The sequence below is a fragment of the Myotis nattereri genome, assembly GCF_964212035.1.
Source record: "Myotis nattereri genome assembly, chromosome: 5".
Classification (NCBI taxonomy): domain Eukaryota; kingdom Metazoa; phylum Chordata; class Mammalia; order Chiroptera; family Vespertilionidae; genus Myotis; species Myotis nattereri.
In genome coordinates, this window is record NC_138080.1 from 54,483,268 (window position 1) to 54,505,513 (window position 22,246).

The 22,246-nt window shown below is 41.2% G+C and overlaps 1 protein-coding gene across 1 annotated transcript in view; it reads left to right on the plus strand.

Moving 5' to 3' along the window:
• Window positions 1–22,246, plus strand: part of SH3D19 (SH3 domain containing 19) — a 179,849-nt gene that overhangs the window by 135,784 nt on the left and 21,819 nt on the right. The window contains exons 8-11 of the mRNA XM_081090939.1: window positions 5,767–5,874; window positions 8,703–8,815; window positions 15,871–15,932; window positions 17,000–17,264. Coding sequence (XP_080947065.1) covers window positions 5,767–5,874; window positions 8,703–8,815; window positions 15,871–15,932; window positions 17,000–17,264 — 548 coding nt within the window. The remainder of the gene's footprint in view (window positions 1–5,766; window positions 5,875–8,702; window positions 8,816–15,870; window positions 15,933–16,999; window positions 17,265–22,246) is intronic.

The following is a 22,246-nucleotide window of genomic DNA, read 5'->3' on the forward strand; positions in this document are numbered from 1 at the left end:
TGTGAAAGTGCTCATGAAACAAGGGTCACAGGCAATTTGGAAAGATTAAAATGGAATCATTTGGGGGCCTAGAATGGATTAACTCAATTTACTTTGTTTCTAACTAGAGGCCCAGTGCACGGTTTCATGCACCGGTGGGGTTCCTCAGCCTAGCCTGCGCCCTCTCGCAATACAAGACGCCTCGTGGGATGTTGGATAGCTGGTTTTGGCCCAATCCTCGCAGGCCTAATCCAGACAGGAGGGAGCCCAATCCTGTGCATTGAGCATCTGTCCCCTGGTGGTCAGTGCGCGTCATAGCGACTAGTCAACCGCTCATTCGGTTGTTCGCTCGCTTAGGCTTTTATATATAGAGAAGTGAAAAAAAATGACTAGCTTTTCGAAAAAATCAGTTCTCACACAGACTTCTGGAACAAATTAAGTTCAAGAACCAAGATTCCACTGTGTTAATAACCAGCAGATTACAGGTACCAAAAGCAGCCTTTAGAGAAGAAATGCCACTTGAAAAGTAAAACACCATGAATAATTATCAGCCTTAACCCTTCTCTTGATTTTTTCGGTCCTTTTCCCTGGGGGCCTTTCTTAGGTGGTAGATAATAAACTTAAAATAGGATTGTAGGGAAACTAAGATGGCGGCATAGGTAAATACCGGGAAATTGCTGCCTCCCACAACAACTTCAAAAATACAACGAAAAGACAAAACAGACATCATCCAGAACTACAGGAAGGCTGGCTGAGTGGAAATTCTACAACTAGAAGGAAAGAAAAGCATACTGAGAGCCAGAGGAGCTGCGGAAGTAAAGTGCAGAGGTACGGAGGCTCGCACGCGCGGAAAGGGGCTGGCACCTGAGGACTCGGCTGTCTTTTTGAATCGGGAGGGAGGCACAAGCTCCCGACTGCTCTGAACTCTGGTTCCGGGAAGTCTCTGGGGACCCAGGACTCATACGGGGAGAAACTGGACTGTCTGGCAGCAGGCAGAACTCGGAACTTGAGGGCGGCTTTCCCTCAGAGGTGCTTGCAGCAATTACCGGGACACTGAGACGCGCGGCCCCGTAGGGCAGGGCTAAGGATCCACCATAGCTGCTTGCCCCGCCCCACCCAGGCTGCAGCAGAGGCTTTTGCATATGAATGCCCCGGCCCTTTGCAACCTGAAAATTACCTAACAAATTGCAGCTGGGCCAGACAGACCCAGAACTTCCAAGAGAAGGCCCAAGGCCCCACAGCAGCTTGCACTGGTTCACAGCTGGGCCTCATCAGGGCACCTCCAAACTCCAAAAAAAGAAGAGGAATCTGCAGTTCTCTTCATAGCTCCTGCCGGGTAACCTCAGGCCGAGGCTAAATTAGCACCTCCTTAGATCCAAGAGCCAGTGTACCCAGTTGTCAGAGGGGGACCAACCGGATTACAACTCCTCAGATCCATGAGGGACACACTCAGGGCAGACTCAGTGAGCACCAAAGCCCCACTGAAGCAAGTCTTGCCCCAGAAGGGTGTCTTGCCACAGAAGTTCTCCCACTGCAGACACAGCCGATTCTCACTGCCAATTGGCCTGGAGGTCAATTCCTCCCAGTGATCCTACAGCAATCAAGGCATAACTACAACAAGACTGTGCACAAAGCCCACAAGGGGGTGCACCAAGAGTGTCCACCTCAGGTAACTGGGGAGGCTGAGCCACTGGGCCCTACAGGACATCTAGCACGCAAAACCACTCTGCCAACACAGAGAAGCATAAAAAATGCGGAGACAAAGAAACAGGTCACAAATGACAGAAATGGAGGAAAGCAAACGACTGGATATAGAGTTCAAAACCATGTTTATAAGGTTTTTCAAGAATTTTATGGAAACCGCCGATAAATTTAGTGAGACCCTGGAAGATATGAAAAAAGACCAACTAGAAATTAAGCATACACTGACTGAAATAAAGAATAATATACAGAGATCCAACAGCAGACAAGAGGATCCCAAGAATCAAGTCAAAGATTTGAGATACAAAGAAACAAAAAATACCCAACCGAAAAAGAAAAAAGATTCCAAAAATATGAAGATAGTGTGAGGAGCCTCTGGGACAACTTCAAGCGTACCAACATCAGAATTATAGGGGTACCAGAAGGAGAGAGAGGGCAAGATATTGAAAACCTATTGGAAGAAATAATGACAGAAAACTTCCCCTACCTGGTGAAAGAAATAGACTTACAAGTCCAGGAAGTGCAGAGAACCCTAAACAAAAGGAACCCAAAGAGGACCACACCAAGACACATCATAATTAAAATGCCAAGAGCAAAAGACAAAGAGAGAATCTTAAGAGCAGCAAGAGAAAGACAGTCAGTTACCTACAAGGGAGTACCCATACGACTGTCAACTGATTTCTCAACAGAAACCATGCAGGCCAGAAGAGAGTGGCAAGAAATATTCAAAGTGATGAATAGCAAGAACCTACAACCAAGATTACTTTATCCAGCAAAGCTATCATTCAGAATAGAAGGTCAGATAAAGAGCTTCACAGATAAGAAAAAGCTAAAGGAGTTCATCACCACCAAACCAGCATTATATGAAATGCTGCAAGGTATTCTTTAAGAAGAGGAAGAAGAAAAAGGAACTCTTACCATTTGCCACAGCATGGATGGAACTGGAGAGCCGATAAATACCACATGATCTCACTCATTTGTGGAATATAATGAACAACATAAACTGATGAACAAGGACTGATCCAGAGACGGAGAGGCATTGATTGGACTGTCGGGCCTTGGAGGGAAGGTAGGGGAGGGTGGGGGGAAGGGGGAAAGATAACCAAAGGACTTATATGCAAGCATATAGGCCTACCCAATGGACACGGACAACGGGGGCGTAAGGGCATGAGCGGGGGGTGGGGGTAGGGGGTAACGTGGGGATAAGGACACATATGTAATATCTTAATCAATAAAAAATATATTTTTAAAAAAATAGGATTGTACTTTACTCTTATATCTCCCCACCCAGCACTGTTACTGGCACAGCAGACAACAGAGCCCTGAGGGAATGGGATATTACAACCAAGATTGGGAGAGGGAGGACAGACAAGTTCTTGGACAGTCAAGTCTGCAGCAGCTGGGGGAGGAAGGTGGCTCCTTAGAGCTCACTGGGTGCCAACAAGGGTCATGTTGGCAGAGCAGAGGCAAAGGCAGGGGAGAAAGAAGAACAGAAAGGAAAAATACACACAGAGGAAAGATACTGTGTTTTTGTATTTGAATAAAATGCCAAGATTACATGGGCTCTTCAAATTCTTTTGTTTTAGCTAGGGTTACTCAGAATAAATGAACTATTCAGAGAGTTCAGATTTAGGTAATATTTGCAATAGTGGGCATTAATACAGGGGTATCTACCTCTTTTTATCCAGTGGTACTGCTGTTTCTTAAAGACCTATGTATATTACTCAAGTTGGAAGAACTATTAGAATATGTAAAATCCAGTTGTTGGAAAGAAGGTCATGGCACCCTCCCCAACTTCACCCTCCTGTTTCATGCTACAATCTGTGTCCCTCTGCCCATACCTGAAGTGCCTCACCTTGCTCTACTTTTTCCTTTTTCATTAGTACCTCTTGCCTTCCAATATACCCCATGAACTACTTATCTATTATATTTATTGTTTACTGTTTCCATCTCCTTGCTGCAGTAAAAGTACCATGAGGGCAAAGTTCTTTGCTTTGTTCACTGAAGTATTCCCAGCATCTAGCTTGTTTGATGTGTAGCAGGCACCCAACCAATACTGAATAAGAAAAGTAGAAAAGCAAACTACAAAGAAATGGATATAAAATTATCCTGTTTTTGTTTTGCAAAATACCTAGATAATAATACATGTACTATAGAAAAAAATTATAGACAGATACACCACATCTTAGATAATAATTACTCCCAGAGGAATAGGATTACAGGAGATTTTCTGTCATATGTTTCCCATTTTTACAATAAATATTACTTTTGAAGTAGAAAATAATGCTATAACAAAGTAAGGATTAAAGAATTTGATTAGGCCTAAAAGAAGGACCTTTGTTTATTTTGTGGGGACATAGGTTACAGTGAAAGAAAGTTATATTGTTACAAGAGACTTTTTCAAAAGTTTGATGTTTTGATAATCTTGAGTTGGTTTTTTTGAACTTAGACAAGACTCGTCTCATTTGTGAACTGATAGGGTTTCACAGAGGGGTCATCTAATTTTTTTTCCTCAGTAATCTAATAATAATTTTACCTAGCATACCATTTGGAGGCCCTTCTTAGGTGGTAGATAATAAACTTAAAATAGGATTGTACTTTACTCTTGTATCTCCCCACCCAGCACTGTTACTGGCATATGGCAGACATACATAGGTGAGCAAGTGAGTGATATCCTTGGGAAGGTATAGGATGGTAGGATTGCCTGCGAACTGGGTGGAAGGCAAGGAGAAGTGTCAGGAAGCTGAAGGGCCTTCTTATTCTGAGCTCAGCTCTTCACATATCCTGCAAAGAGCTGGTCAGCAAAAGGTGCTTCTTGAACTGCAGCTCATAATGGGCAGAACATGAGTCCTGTTCATCACAGGAGCTCTGGGGTGCATTGTTTTACAGGGAGTGTCTCCCTAAGGCAAATACTCAGAGAGCAGGTGCAGAATTACAGCTTATACTAATTCTGCCTCTTGTTAAATAAAGGCAGAGGTGGCCTTGTGAGATCCTGTGTGCAGTGTAGAGTATCAGTTATACAGCATTTTATTTTATATTTGCTAATCTAATTATTTTGAGATTTCTCATCTTCAAAAAATTTTATTCATTTTTCCAAACTACTGAAAAGAACATTGACATTAAAGAAAAAAAGAATATTCCTTTCAGGAAAAAAGTTCAGTGGTTATGTTTTTTTAAAAAATACTTTTTCTAAGCATATACTGCCTATTTATTTATCTTTGGTAATCTTCACCCAAGGATATTTTTTCCATTGATTTTTAGAGATAGGAGGAGGGAGGGACAGAGAGAAAGAAAGTGAGAGAGAGAGAGAGAGAAAGAGAGAGAGAGATTGGATGCCTCCTACATGCACACCATCAGGTGCAGGGGATTGAACCTGTAACACAAGTACGTGCCCTTGACCAGGAATCGAACCCACAACCCTTAGGTGCTGGGCTGATACTCCATCCACTGAGCTACACCAGCCAGGGCATATACTATCTATTTTAAATGAATCAGTTAAGATAGAGAAATGCCAGGTATTGTATCCTTACCCCGAAATGATATATTTGAAAGGGGATGTCTTATTTTCAGGATAAAACGTTTTGTTTGTTTTTTCATTTTACTGAAGTGTCATTTTACTAAAGTATTAAAATCTAAGACTCTGCTGAGCACCCAGCATGTGCTAGGCATGTGGGTAAGTTTTCCATAGGCACAGGCGTGTGGGGAGCGGAGGTCTTTTCTTCCTGGGGGCCTGGGAGGCTTCACATTAAGGGAAAATTGGCTCTTCGGTTCACTTGCCCCTCATTTTCAGGCAGACACTTAGGAAATGATTGCACTCCCATGAAAGATAGCTTCTACATAATTCAAGATTGTCCTGGATCCCTCTCATCAGAGAGGAAGAAAAGCCATATGAATTATTTACAGAGCATCAAGTTATTTCCTTTCATGAGCTCCGACTTTGTTTTTGTCTCTGCAAACTGAGATTTTGTTTATCCATGAATAGTTTTCCCTGGGGCATGAAAAATATGACTCTTTAATTATGAATGAGATTTTTTGTTTGAGTCCATGTTAACTAAAACATGCAAAATAAACTGTGTTTTTCATTAGATCCCTTCCAGGTCCCCACAAAGACAGAACCAACAAAAGAACCAGCAGTTCAACCAGCACCCACCAGAAAGCCCACTGTGATTCGAATTCCAGCCAAACCAGGAAAATGTAAGCACTTCTATGCCTTCTTTATTTGCTCTCCAAGAGCCTGGGGATAATACATGCTCTTTTATCAATGTCTGCTTTGAAAGTATGTGTGATCAGCCATTTATTATCATTTGTAGTCTAGGACATTTAAAAGCAAGTTGTTGTGGTTTTTTTTACAATTCTTTAGACAATTAGTACAGTAAATTTGGATTTTATTTCTTTTTAACAATGTCTTTAAGTAGAGAGAATAGAGGGAGACTAAAACTCAGAATAATTATAATATCCTCTGGTACCTCTGGTAAAGATATGGTAGGAAAGGAATTAAAACTGATAGCAAATGAAGTTATATATGTCTATCATAGAGAGCATATTATCCCATTATATATAGGAAGTATATTACTTCAGTCAGCACCCTTATAAATTGGACTAATAGTTCTGAAATCCTGAAACGGGTATATTGAGGAAGCACCTTTACTTATTATCCTGACAAAGCTCCAGAAACTATATATGAGAGAACTGAATTGCCAGTTTCCAGAGAGTTATTTCCCAAGAATTTTATCATTACAATTATCAAGCAATGCATATATGCCGTGGAGGAAGAAAAGTAAGACTTTTGGTGTCTGAAGAACTTGGAATGGATAAGTGAAGGAAGGAACAGCTTTGTGGTGCAAAACCCCTGACTCTTGTTTGAACCTGTCAGCTCCTTCCCCTGGGGACCTGTTCCTTCTGACTAGGATGTTCTTTTCCCAGATATCTGCATGGCTCCCCTCTTTACCATTCCTTCGGGTCTTTGCTCAAATGCCACTTTTCTCTTTGAGACTTCTGCTGACCACATTATTTGAAATTGGAAATCTCCATCTCCCCACATACCCACTCCGGATAATTCCTATGTCCCTGCCTGCCAGTCAGCTGTCTCCTCTCTCCTTGCATATTGTTACTACTTTGTACCTGTAATTGTTTGTCACAACAATATCATCCTATACTAATAAAAGACAAACATACAAATTGACCATACTTTCACTACGCCTTGAGCCACGCCCACCAGCCAATCAGAGCGACTATATGCAAATTAACCCAACCAAGATGGCGGCCGGCAGCCATGAAGCGGGGGGGTGATCAGGAGGCTTGCTTGCTCCAGTGATGGAGGAAGTCAAGCTTCCCTGCCTGCTGTGGCCCAGCTCTGAGCTCCACTGAAAGCAACAAAGTTTCAATTATAAAAGGTAAATAAATCCCAGAATAAAAATAAATAAATTAATAAATAAAGGAGAGGCTGGGAGCTTACGTCGCCAGGGTGCTTGGCCAGCCTGAAAACGGCCCTCAGCCCCTTACCAGACTGGTCAGGCACCCCAATGGGGACCCCCCCACCCTAAAGGGGGTGTGGCCAGCCTGAAAACAGCCATCAGCTCCTCACCCAGGCTGGCCCAACCTCCATGGAGTGAGGGTCCCCAATGGGGTGGACATCCTCCGAGGGGTCCCACACTGCAAGAGGGCATAGGCCGGGCTGAGGAACCCCCCGAGTACACAAACTTTTGTGCATCGGGCCTCTAGTATCCTAAATAATTCATTACTTCCTTGTTAAGAATAAGGTAACTGCAGCACAGAGAAAGGCTTCCAGATGGTGACTGAGTTGGAATGTTCCTGTGTCTTAATTCCCAGAGCAGCGCTGTCTCTCACTGAGAACACTTATCTCTAAATCACTGTTTGTCTAGTAGTTGGCCTGGGTATTTTCCTCCTTTTGAGTGTTTTCCTGTCTCTGGATAAAATAGGAACCTGACAGATCATCCTCTTGCTACAGGTTTTTCCTGTGAAATGGAGGCAGAGTGTCTTTTGAAAGAATGGGAAAACCTCCCACCTCCTTTAAATGCCTACACCATGCGCAAAAGATGGTTTTAGCCTCCTTTGTGTGTTGCAATCATCCCCTCTCCATGTGTTTTTGCACACCGATTTTAATTAGTTGTCACTAATTAAATCTGGTCATCTTTGTTTTCTTCTTTTTAAAATAAGTTGGGAGTCCACGATGATGGAGGTAAGGATGTAGTTTGGCTGTAAGGATATTATTTGTTAAATTGAGGGGGCAGTTATGCCCATTAATCTGGAGCTAATGGATTACAAAACACATTTAATGATTTGGATGGGGTAAGGTTGACTACTCCACCTGTTAAGAAGCAGCATGCCTATTACAATGAGCATAGCCTTTTGAGTTCAAAACCCTGGTTCTGACAATTACTAGCATTAAAACCTTGGGTGACTCATATATTATCTTCTCAGTTTCAGTTTCTTCATCTGAAAAACGGGTAGAATTTTATTTAGTGTCCAATAGGTCTTTCTTCAAAGATGGAAATATTCCAGATCTGTGCTGTACAATATGGTAGCCACTAACCATATGCGGCTATTGAGTACTTAAAATGTGGCTAGTGTAACTGAGGAACTGAAATCTTAATTTTATTTAATTTTAAGTAAGTAAGAATTACATTTAAATCACCACATATAACTACTAGCTAGTGGGGTGCACAGATCTAGTGCATAGAAAGATGTTAGTTGGAGAAATATATGTGAGTAAAGTACCTTAACTTAATGCCTGGCACATAGAAAGTTCTCAAAAATGTTGGCTGCTGTCATAATGATTTAGCATTATTTTTACTCTCTATAAAATATTTCATAACTAATGTCTACTAACCCATCAGTTTTCTGAAGTTTGCTGGGAATTCTTTCTCACTTGCATGGCTAGCTATCCATCTTTGTGGATCTTTTACAGTAGCTATTTTCCTAAGGAACCAAGCTGCAGTCATTTCATTCTTTTGAATCCCCAAAGACCAGAAATTATTGATGAATTACTGCTATTTTTCCAGGTTTACATGAGGATCCACAAAGCCCACCTCCTCTCCCTATTGAAAAGCCTATTGGAAACACTTACAGTACAGTATCTGGAAAACCCAGTAATGTTGACAGAACTAGAGACTTGGTAAGTGGTCGTTATAGAGTATTGTAGGTTGAAGACCCATTGATGTGCTAATTTAAATATGTGCAAATTATTTTACTGGTCAGATTAAAAAAATATCTTATTACAAATCAGGTTCTAAGTCCCATGTACTTATTTTAATGTGATACTTTATATTTTACAAACCCCTATAGAACAAAAGAATTAGGCCAATTCATTGTACTCCATCATAAAATAATTTGTCCTATCCTATCTAATAAAAGATAAAGAGGGTAATTGTCCGTACCTTCACTATGCTTCCCATTGGCTAATCCAGACGATATGCAAATTAATTGCCAAGAAAGATGGCAGTTAATTTGCATACGTAGGTGAAATGATGGGAGGCAAAAGGGGAAGGACAGAAGAACGGTGATCAGAGACCCAGGCAGCAGGCAAGAGCTAGGGGGCAGGGCAAAGGCGGCCCTGGGGACCGCCTTTGCCCTGCCCCCCCGGCCCTGGATTGGAGAACCGGGGCCGCCTTTTCCCACCCCCAGCCGGTGATCACAATCAGAAAGCCGGGCGCAGGCAAGGTGGCACCCCCGGGACCCAGGAGCCGCTTTGCCTGCGGCCCATGATCCTGATCGCGAAAGTCGAGGCATGCCTAAGGATTTTTTGTACATGTCCCACAGTCTAGACCAGTGATGGCGAACCTTTTGAGCTCGGCGTGTCAGCATTTTGAAAAACCCTAACTTAACTCTGGTGCCATGTCATTTATAGAAATTTTTTGATATTTGTAACCATAGTAAAACAAAGACTTATATATTTTTTAAAAAATATATTTTATTTATTTTTTACAGAGAGGAAGGGAGAGAGATAGTTAGAAACATCGATGAGAGAGAAACATCGATAAGCCGCCTCCAGCACATCTACTGGGGATGTGCCCGCAACCCAGGCACATGCCCTTGACCGGAATCGAACCTGGGACCCCTCAGTCCACAGGCCGACGCTCTATCCACTGAGCCAAACCGGTTTTGGCAAGACTTATATTTTTAATATTTATTTTATATATTTAAATGCCATTTAACAAAGAAAAATCAACCAAAAAAATGAGTTCGTGTGTCACCTCTAACACGCGTGTCATAGGTTCGCCATCACTGGTCTAGAAGCAGAGTCAGAATCAAGAAGTGGAGTCTTACCTCAGCGCTGGGGTGTTTAAAAGTATCTAAAAATAGCAGTTCCATTGTGGAGTCCACCATCATGTTTGCCCCGACGGGAGGCATGCTGAGGACTTCCGGGGCAGCCCTATGACCTCCAGGCGGCAACAGCAGCTCTGGAGAGCGAAAAACTGCAGCACTTCCTGTGCCCGAAGTGCTAGCACCGCAAATCCTGGCCTATCTCCAGCACAGCAGAGAAAGGCTGAGAGAGGAGAGGTGGGTACGGTGGCTCCAGTGGTCCAAATCCTGTCATTGTCTGCATTACCTAGCCTCGGCGCCCTCCAGAGCAGCCTCAGTGCCTGTGCAGAGGCGGCTTTGGAAAGGGTGGTGGTGAGGAGAATGCTTCTGACTCTGGGTACCGAATGAAACTGCTATCAGGAGCCTTTCTAGGGCTGGCAGGAAAACGCGGCAATGAGTGAAGAATAATGTCTCAAAATGAAGCGGGTTTTTTTTTTCTCATCAGCAAAATGTGAATATTACCTAACCCACAGACTGCAAGAATTAATTGAAATAAAATTCCAGAAATCGTATAATGGCCGGGCTGAAGTAGATAGGTTGGTTGAGCATGAGTGTGGTCCTGTGCATGGAAAGGTTGCAGGTTCGATTCTAGGTCAGGGCACAGCCTGGCACATACTTGGGTTTCAAGTTGGATCCCTGGTCAGGGCTCCTAAGGAAGGCAACAGCAGGGATGTTTCTTACAGAGAGGAAGGGAGAGAGATAGAAAGTTAGAAACATCGATGAGAGAGAAACATCGATCAGCTACCTCCTGCACATCTCCTACTGGGGATGTGCCCGCAACCCAGGTACATGCCCTTGACCGGAATCGAACCCGGGACCTTTGAGTCCGCATGCCGACGCTCTATCCACTGAGCCAAACCGGTTCCGGCAGATGTTTCTTACTTGATGTTTCTCTCTCTCTATCCCTTTCCCTTGCACTCTCTCTAAAAATCAATGGAAAAATGAACTAATGCCATATCTACAAACGTGGATAATCTAAAAAAAAAAAAAAAAAAGTGTGGAGGCCCTACCTGGTTTGGCTCAGTGGATCGATCATCAGCCTACAGACTGAAGGGTTCCAGGATCGATTCCAGTCAAGGGCATGTACCTTGGTTGCAGGCACATCCCCAGTTGGGGGTGTGCAGGAGGCAGCTGATCAATGTTTCTCTCTCTTTGATGTTCCTAACTCTCTATCCCTCTCCCTTCCTTTCTATTAAAAAAAAAAAATCGATATATTTAGAAGAAGAAAAAAAAACGGGTAAAAGAGGTTGAATATGTACTGTATAATTTAATTTGAAGTATGTAAAAAAAATAACTTTTTAGGGGCATATATGTTATCTATACTAAAAAAAGGGTAATATGTTAATTAGACCAGACATCTTTTGGACATCCATCCAGACATCCTTCTGGACAAAGCCACTTAAGTGATCACTTACATTTTAATAAATTTTTATTAATACTGGGCCAAAAAATTCCAAAAGAGGATGATAGGGCCCCTACCATACTATTGTTGAATAGGAAAGTCCAAAATTTCCACAAAGGAGAAAGTATCTGAGAAGGTTACAGCATCTGCTCTAAAGGATTATAAAAGAGAGTGAGAGAATAATGAGTAGGCATACATATCATTCATTTAAGTCATGGGCTTTGTAAGCCATAAAGCTCTATTAAAGCACGAGGTATTACATTTGGTGTTAAGTAGTCCACAAAGCAACTCCTGCATTTTAGAAAAACAAGAAAAGGAAGTTAGAATAAACTAAGCCATCTGGAGAAGTACTATATTCACATTTTTTTGTACCTCACATGACCAACATGAGGAAAATCCTGTCTACACTATTTATAAGGTAGGGGTGGGGGGTCAAAGCATTCTGTGCTAAACTGTAATAAATACATCTCATAATAGACACACTGGGTCTGAAGGAAGAAGAGATGAGAAACAGACCACAAGTTAAATAATTTGGCTGAAATCACACAAATAGATAGCCAGAAAGTCAAATCTATGAGAAATTCCTTTCGTTTGAGAGTTACAGTTACTGAATGATTTTGGACCAGAGGCCATAAAGACTTCAGGTGTGGGTGAGGATCGGTGGGAAAACTTTCTCTAGCGTAACGACCCATGAGGACAGGCTTGGTCTTTGCCACTTTGTCTTCTTACGCGGCACAGCATAAAACCCTCTTCTATTTCTCCTGCCTTCTATGCTGAGGAACTTTCCATCTCAGGACAATGGCTATCGTTGCCAAATCTCACTTTCTTCACTTAAACAATGAAGGGCTCCATGGTGAGGAGCATCAAGAGCCACTGGAGCCATTCTGCCAGCAGAGGCAGATGTTCTGTGTGCCCTGTTGCCCACCATGGGAACCCAAGACTCCCAAAGCCTTCCCCAAGGAAGCTGCCAGCTGGGGCAGGAGGGAGTCACAGGTACAGCACAGAATGTGGCTCATGAATTCAGACGAAGAGGGTACCAGTTCCTGGAGAAAGAAGAGAAGAGGCATCTGCGAACAAAAAAGATGGCATCTATAGGGTCAGTACAGCAGAAAAACCAACTTCTCCAGGAACTAAAATGCCTATCCACACACATTACATCAAAAGCCAGAATGTTACTCATTATATTCCATAAATGAGTGAGATCGTGTGATATTTATCTTTCTCTGACTGGCTTATTTCACTTAGCATAATGCTCTCCAGTTCCATCCATGCTGTTGCAAATGGTAAGAACTCCTTTTTTACCGCAGCATAGTATTCCATTGTGTAGATGTACCACAGTTTTTTAATCCACTCATCTGCAGATGGGCACTTAGGCTGTTTCCACATCTTAGCTATGGTGAATTGTGCTGTTATGAACATAGGGGTGCATATATCCTTTCTAATTGGTGTTTCTAGTTCCTTGGGATATATTCCTAGAAGTGGGATCACTGGGTCAAATGGGAGTTCCATTTTTAGTTTTTTGAGGAAACTCCATACTGTTCTCCACAGTGGCTGCACCAGTCTGCATTCCCACCAGCAATGCACGAGGGTTCCTTTTTCTCCACATCCTCTCCAGCACTTGTTGTTTGTTGATTTGTTGATGATAACCATTCTGACAGGTGTGAGATGGTACCTTATTGTCATTTTGATTTGCAACTCTCGGATGATTAGTGACTTTGAGCATGTTTTCATATGTCTTTTGGCCTTTCTTCTGTCTTCTTTTGAAAAGTATCTATTTGGGTTCGTTGCCCATTTTTTGATTGGGTTGTTTATCTTCCTTTTGTTAAGTTGTATGAGTTCCTGTAAATGTTGGAGATTAAACCCTTATCGGTGGTATCATTGGCAAATATGTTCTCCCATGCAGTGGACTTTCTTGTTGTTTTGTTGATGGTTTCCTTTGCTGTGCAAAAACTTTTTATTTTGATGTAGTCCCATTTGTTTATTTTCTCTTTAGTTTCCATTGCCCTAGGAGCAGTATCAGTGAAGAAACTGCTTTGGCATATGCCAGAGATTTTGGTGCCTGTGGATTCCTCTAGTATATTTATGGTTTCCTGTCTTATGTTTAAGTCCTTTATCCATTTTGAGTTTATTTTTGTGTATGGTATAAGTTGGTGGCCTAGTTTCATTTTTTTTTTGCATGTATCTGTCCAATTTTCCCAACACCATTTATTGAAGAGGCTGTCTTGACTCCATTGTATGTTCATTGAAAGAGGTCAGAGCAACTTCAGTTAGGTGTGGAATATTATTGAAGAGGAGGAAAGCCCTAATCAGTAATCTCCCAAAGACTGTTGGCAGAACCTCTGCATAAACCTGAATTTAAGCAAATACTAAGGCAGTGGCTTCTGCAGGAACAGTTTCCCTATACTCAGTGTGTCAGATACAGCAGTGCCTTTCAAAAGGTGCCTAATGTTCATCGGGGATTTGAGGATACTGCCTTTTTTCTGAGTTAGAGTTTGCTCATTGTAGAAAATTGAGAAAAAGATATTTAAGATTTTTATAAAATGCCACCATCTGGAGAAAACTACATCTAGTATTTGGTACTAGATTAGGATTATATGGTATGTATTTATTACAGTACATCTATAACTTTCTATGTCAAATTTATACATCTATATTTTTTTAAAAGTTGCTTTTAATTATTAAGTTGTCTAAAAACTATAATGTTGAGAAGAAACAACTAAAGTTCCTGCCTATCTGCTAGAGTGTTTTTCTGCTTTTTTGTTTTAATTTTTAAAGTGGCCAAAGAAATAATTGAGTTTTTCGAGTATCATAGCAGTATTTGTCAGGGGAAAATATCAGCAGCAGCGTATTTATAAGGCATGGATTATAGTCCGGAATATTGCAGGGTTTATGAGCTGGTGACTCTCTTCACTACATTAACTGAACTCATTAGTGAAACCAAGTTTTAAGGGAAAGCTTAATTTGTTTTTAAAAATGGGGTTTTAAAACATTGAAACACATTTCAGTTATCACAGTTATTGGCAATTAATCATTTGGTACTTAAGAAAAAGTTATAAATATTCAGTCTGAATTAAAATCCGTTGAAGTGAGTTTTAACTCATTTATATAAGAGAAGGAGTGAAACAGTCTTAGTTCAAAGATCTCCCAAGGTATAGTTAAACCTCCTTTAAAAAAAAAAATGGCAGTGTAATTTTAAAGGGCTGGCATTTCCCTCCTTTTGAGGTCCTGGAGAAATCCTGGAAGTCAGTGTTAGGTGCTTAGAAAGTAGGCAAGGTTAAAAAGGAGATTCAATTAGAATTAGAAGAATTTGGTGAGGACTTTTCCCTCCAAAAACAGAAGTTTTAATTTCTCATTCAACAGAAGATATGGAAATATTTTCCATGTATTATATTCATTTCCCAATCCTTGGGCTACACCATCTCCATAAAAGTTACTTAAATGGCCCAGTTTGAAGCCCTTTTCCTAGAGAGATCTTTCTATAGATCTCCACACTTCCAATTTCTCTCATGTGCTGTTAAGCTAAAACATTCCAAGCTGTCTTTTGTTTTTCACATGACCCCCTATACTCTTTCCTACAAAACTCTTCTCAGAACTGGCATGGTGGAGAGTCATCCTGTATACCAAAAGGTTGTAGGTTTGATCCCCGGTTGCGGGACATATCTCTCTCTCTCTCTCTCTCTCTCTCTCTCTCTCTCTCTCTCTCTCTCTCTCTCTTTCCCCCACCCCCACCCCCTCTCTCTCCCTCCTCTCTCTAAACATATCCTTGGGTGAGGATTAAATTTTTTCTTAAAATCTCTTCTCAGCACATCCCACCCCTTTGCTCTAGTGGTCCCAGCTTTCTGTTTTCTTGGGCCTTTTCTGTTTCTCCTCACATGCCTTCCTTTCAGGCCGTCCCTTAAACTTCTCACGTTGTTCTGCCGCCTCCTAGTTGAGAACCCACAGTACAATGTATAAACCATCCAGTGATGAGAGATCTGCCTGTTCTAAGCAAAACAAACTAATCACCACTTCACTTATTATGTGTTAAATTTAGGAGCAACACATATCTTACATGTCATCATGGAATAAAAAAAAGGCCTTTGTTTTTAGTTTTCTACAGTTCCTGCTTAAATTGCTACTGTGTAGCCCATCATGATTGAAGCATCATCCTTGATACCTTTGAATCTGCTGGGTGTTCAGCAGTGCAGGGAAATTGGTTGGGTCCTGATCTACAATAGCAGATCGCCGGTCTCCTCCTCTATGTCTTCACTTGTATTAGGATGTGGACAATTTAGGTGGGAACGTGGGATGAGTTAATATTGCTCAAGACTAAAATCTTTCTCTACTTTCTCTCTAACTTATTTTATTTTCTCTAACTCAGCTACATTTCCACTTATAGATCCAGCCAAAAAGTTGTCCACAACTCCTCTTGACAAGGTCTTGTTTCAGATGAACCTTAACTAAAAATCATTCTCTGATACTTGCAGGAATCCGACCAGGCTGGTCAAATGGGAGGCTCTGTGCGAGGACCCCCCAGGCTTCCACCAAGGTCAGTGTGGGAAAGGTTTTAAAAAGTAAGAGAGCAGCTAATGCCTCAGAGCCTGGACTCCCCTTTCTGTCATCAAAACTGAGTGCTGTTGGCCTTAGATATTCTTTCAGAGATACATTTAAACTCGTGAATTCACCCAGGCCACTAGCCTGCAGTCTGCTCTAACAGCAGGTTGTAGGAATCTCTGCTGCTTCTTTGAACTCAATCCCCAAAACTCACAGAACACAAACAGATCTCTATTACTTTTCCTCCAACAAACAAGACTCCTTTCTGGACCTGGAACAACTCCACTTCTGGAATGAACACACACTCACGCACCTATACACTCACACTCTCACTCTCACACTGTCACCCACTCCCCGTTATGAGGAACCGTGGTGACCTGCCTGCCTGAGTTCCAGGGCTATTGGAACAAAAAGCTGTGATACTATCAGAAGCTATTCCTATGTTACAAATTATTTTTATCATTGGGATTAAGGAAAGGTTTTCAAAGTAATGGTTGTCCTAGCTCATTTTCAAAACAGCTTTCTTTATATTAATCTAACCCAGAGTTAGAATAGTAATTCCTATAACATGAATATTAGGGTAGTTTGATGTTCCTTTTCTAATCATGAACTAGATCACATCACATATACCTGACATCTTATTGTAAGCTTTTCATCTCAGACTTTGGTAGAATGTGCTTAGTTTCCTGAAACAGTCATGGTGTGTTTACGAGCAAATGGGGCATTAGAGAGCTCATGATAGTAAATGCTTGTTTGTCTTGAACTAATGAATCTCTAGTGCAGGATGAGAGGGAGCTGGAACATCGACATTTCCTCTAATAATATAATGTTTAATGCAGCAGCCATTTGCTCAGAAATAGCATACCCTGCGTGTTTAGGTAATTGTACTAGCAGAAAGCTGTGCACATGTGTGCGTGCCCTCGTGTGTGTGTGTGTGTGTGTGTGTGTGTGTGTGTGTGAGAGAGAGAGAGAGAGAGAGAGAGAGAGAGAGAGAGAGAGAGAGAGCAAACAGAACCTAATGTTGATCAAACACTGATTCACAGATCCCACCTTGCCTTTCAGACCTATAAATGGAAAAGTCACACCAGCTCGACAGCCTCCTCCCAAGGGGGCCCCTGAAAGACCACCTCCCCCGAGAGTTTCTGCAACCAGAACATCAAATAAAAAACTACCTTTTAATCGGTCTTCTTCTGACATGGATCTTCAGAAAAAACAAAATAATATGGCTTCCAGACTCACAAAAACCAAGAGTCAATTTTTTAAAAGTGAAGATCCGGTGCTACCCCCTCGCCCTAAACCAGGACACCCTCTCTACAGGAAATACATGGTAAATTTAGCTTTTAAAAATGTTAGTGGTCAAGAGGTTTGTCCTAAAGTAATATATAAGATCCATTATGCCTTAGAGCAGCGATTCTCAACCTGTGGGTCGCGGCCCCTTTCGGGGTCGAACAACCCTTCCACAGGGGTCGCCTAAGACCATCGGAAAACACATATATAAGTACATATTGTTTTTGTGATGAATCACTATGCTTTAATTATGTTCAATTTGTAATGATGAAAATACATCCTGCATATCAGATATTTGCATTACGATTCATAAGTAGCAAAATTACAGTTATGAAGTAGCAACGAAAATAATTTTATGGTTGGGGGTCACCACGACATGAGGAACTGTATTAAAGGATCGCGGCATTAGGAAGGTTGAGAACCACTGCCTTAGAGGAAGATGATAAGACAGATGTGGACTTGATCCTTGACCTTAAGAGTTCTTTAGATAAGTAGTCCATAATAAAACCTAGGTCTTTAAAGCAGGGTTTTATTAGGAGAAATAGAGGAATAGGAGCCAGTGCAGATAGGAATTGAACAAACAGCAACTCTAAGAAACCTGACCAGTAAGTTACACTAATGGGTTTTTATAAAATCTGACAGATTTTATGGTTTATATCCCTTGCCCACAGAGTAAAAATTTAAAATAAAATAGAAAGAAAGGTCTTATTAAGGTGAATGGTTATTCCCCTTTTGTAAACATAATTATCATGTTACCAGTTAGAAGCTTTCATTAATAATTGGAATAGCTGAGGTATTAATTTGGTTCTTTTATGAATATTTTTCTCATCATATGACCTTAAACCTTTGGCTGCATTTTCCATACTTAAAAACAGAGTTGATGTGCTCTTACCACTTTGGTTTGGTTAACCTGATAAAATCTAAGACAAATAAAAATAGGGAGCTGTGGGGGTAAAGGGGGGAGAATTGGGAGGTATCTGTAATAACTATCAACAATAAAAATATATATATTTAAAAAAATAGGGAGCCCTGGCCAGTGTGGCTCAGTTGGTTGTGAGTCCTCCCATGCACCAAAAAGTCACCTTCCCAGTAGGGGTTGTACAGGAGGCAGCTGATTGATACTTCCCTCTCCTTTCCTCTCTCTCTGAAATCAATGAAAACTTGTTTTAAAAAATAGGGAGATCAGGACTGTTGTACTTTTTTTTTACTGATTGATTTTTAAAGAGAGAGAAAAAACATACATTGACTTGTTGTTCCACTCATTTATGCATTCATTGGTTGTTTCTTGTATGTGCCCTGACCAGAGAGATCAAGCCTTGGCTTATCGGGACAACCCTCAACCCACTCAGCTATCCGGCCAGGGCCTGTTTGTACTTTTTAAACAATTGCATGACAGTAGCTTTTATCAAGAACAGCAGCTAATAATTTTATATTGTGCTACATTTCCATCATTGAGCCAGAAATTACTTTCACTTTAAGCCATATAGGGTTTTATAAAATTTTCCTTGGATAGATAAGAAAGACGAGTGAAGCCGAAACCGGTTTGGCTCAGTGGATAGAGCGTCGGCCTGCGGACTGAGAGGTCCCGGGTTCGATTCCGGTCAAGGGCATGTACCTGGGTTGCGGGCATATCCCCAGTGGGGGATGGGCAGGAGGCAGCTGACCGATGATTCTCTCTCATCGATGTTTCTAGCTCTCTATCTCTCTCCCTTCCTCTCTGTAAAAAATCAATAAAATATATTTAAAAAAAAAAAAAAAAAGAAAGACGAGTGAATTCATATATATATTCATATTCATTTAATTTGATGACATTTTTAATTGCTAAAACCCAGAAGTATTATTTGGGTTAGGTTATTTAAAAATAATGCCTGATGTATTGAGCACTTATTATGGACCAGGTATTGTTCGAAGCACATTATGTATGTTAAATAACTCATTTATTCCTTACACCAACCCTGTGAGGTAGATACTACTATTATCTCTATTATACAGATGAAGAAAATAGCACACAGAGCCATCAAGTAACTGTAGGGGTAAAGGGGTGGAAATGGGAGATATCTGTAATACTATCAACAATAAAAAATATATTTCATTTTATTTATTACTAGAGGTCCGGTGCACAGATTTGTGCACCAGTGGGGTCCCTCTGCCTGGCATGTGGGGATTAGGCCAAAACCGGCTCTCCAACATCCCCCGAGGGGTCCCGGATTGCGAGAGGATGGTTCTCAGGTGATGCACCCCAGAATCGAGCTCCCTCCTCTCTGGTTCCAGCTGCATCACTGGAGAACCATAGCTGCCAAGTCACCGCAGCTCGGCAGCTGCTGCATTGAGCGTCTGCCCCCTGGTGGTCATTGTGCATCATAGCTACCGGTTGGGCGGTTGTACGGTCAGGCAGTCCCTTAGGCTTTTATATATATAGGGGTTTTTTTTATTGATTTCATAGAGGAAGGGAAAGGGAGAGAGAGAAACATCAATGCTGAGAGAAAATCATTGACTGGAAGCCTCCTGTACAGCCCCCACTGTGGATCGAGCCTGCAACCTGGGCATGTGCCCTTAACTGGAATCAAACCCTTCACTCTGCAGGCCAATACTCTATCCACTGAGCCAAACCAGCTAGGGCTAAAAAATATATATTTAAAAAAATAGGGAGCAAAGCTAGTTAATGGTGGAGCCAGCTTTTGAACACAGATCAACTGACTCTGAGCCTATGCTCTTAACCATTATGCCATGCTATGGAAATAGTACTTATGGTTCTTAGCATAGCCATGTAATGTCAATAAAGCAGTCAAAGAATCAAATTAATAAATTTAAAATATGGTATATTAGAGGAGTATGTCTCATTATGAAATAATTTCTTAAATTCCTCATTTTTCCCAAGGCTACCTTGCCATTAAGTTGCTAACCAGGAACCTGGGTACATTGGGAGCCCTGGGACTCTGACAGAAATGCTAGGAAGCATCAGTACCTAACCCCTCGCACTCTGCATCTTTGCTCCTGAGTGATAGAGGGGCCCAAGCAGCCACTTTGCTTGTTAAAAGTGAGCTTGTGTGATCACATTCCCTGGGAATGCCTTTATATTGTAAAGGCCTCTGACCTGTACTCACCAGCCAAAACTGACCATGGCAGGGAACAGAGTCCCCCGGCCAGGGCTGGGTACAGATATAAAAACCATTCTAAAATAAGACAGAGCTGAGTGAACCAGGAAGTGACTAGTCAGGCAATGAACTGTGTTTAAGTAGATGCTTTGTGGCAGAGAAGCTTTGTAAGATGAGATTCAAGGCAAATGAAGGAGTCATTAGCCTGTAGAGGAGCTGCCCGCCCCCATCAGCCTTCAGAAGACAACAGCCATTGAAAACCCTTACTCAAAGGAGGTCTTTATAGGCTGTAAGCTCAGGTGCTGAGTATTTATCCTTCAAGCACCAGGTGATTTGGTGGACCTTGTCCTATAGAATAGAACTTCCTGGTTCTAGTTGTTAAAGAGAACTTTAGGCCACATTTAGCTATAGGCTCAACTCCACACTCCCAAGGACTCGGTCTCCATGAGAAATGGCAGGCCCCACTAGACCTGGAGCATGAGGAAGTCAGGTGAAGATTTTCCTGGAGAAGTTGTACTTTACACCTTCCAAATCCCCAAATGACCAGCAAGTTATGATGAGGGTTTTTTGATTGTGAATAATCCTTTTATTGGGTTATATTTAAGTTGTCTGTGCCTCATGGGATTGCCAATGAATACATTGTCTTGCAAACCCCGGAGAACTCTCTTGTAAGGTAAAATAGAGCTCTTTCTTTAGTGACAAATGTAAAAAAATCACCAGCCTCTGTTATTACTGCTTTACACATTATTAAATGCTTTAGGCTCCAAAGATTAAAATGTGGGAAAAGTAATAATGTTTTATTAAATAATAATTGCTTCAGAGAGTGGTATTGTACCTTACAGCGTGGGGATGGACTTGTGCTGCTGAAGGAGGCAAAAAATAATTACTTGGAATGCCAAAAGGGAAAAGGCACTGGTAGAGTTCACCTGCCTCAGATGAAGATTATCACCCCACTTGATGAACATCTTAGGAGCAGACCAAACGTAAAGGAATTAATATTGTACAGCCCTCATATCACCCATGGCAGCACATTTCAAAGAACTATTAATTATATCTCATCCTCAGGTTTTAGCATTTTCTTAACCAGAAAATTATAGTAGCATTTTATTCCATTTGAAGAATAAATTACTTCTAAGAGACTTGCCACTGCCTTACTAATCACCTTGATACACAGTGACTACCATGTGTTTTGCCTTCTTCATATCGTGCTGACTTACAGCAACCAGAGCACTCAGTCATTAATTTTCAACTGTGAGAGCCATTTATTTTTAAATAATGTAAAGATGTTTACTGAAGTGCCAGAGATTAGTTTCCCAGCAGAATGGATAATTATTTTAAAGGGGCCCCTATAAATGCTTAGTCTGCCATAAAAAAGCACTTCCCTTGTAAGATTTAAGCTTAGTGTAAACCTCATTTCTCTGATTATAGCTCATAAAATAATGAAATGAAATGTAATCCAACAACCTGAAGTTACAATTTAAGCCTAACAAATTTGTGGATCCTGAGAGAATACAGTGATCAGCGAAGTTCATTTGTTTAGCAAGAAAAATGCCACTGAACTATGTTTAGAGGTATATTTTTTAAAAGAGGTTTTTAAGTTACCCAGTTAAATTTTTGACTGTTATTTAATGTAGCAAACATGAAAAATAATATCCACCAATCATTTAATCTAAGTAAAGTATTTGGTTTCCCATTCATCCTAGTTTTCATAATCTAGTCCAATTCTTTCTTCTTAGAAGGCAGTTTATGTTTTGAAGTTTGCTGAGAAACTAAAAATTTGTATATTAGAGAGCAGAGAAGAAACATGTTAAGCTAGTTGTAGCTGGGATACTGAAAATTCTAAGTTTAATTCACGTGGAGAAAGTTCTTCTATCACTCATTTTCTCTTTGTTTTGATCCAGCATTATCCCTCTGTCGCAGCCTTCCT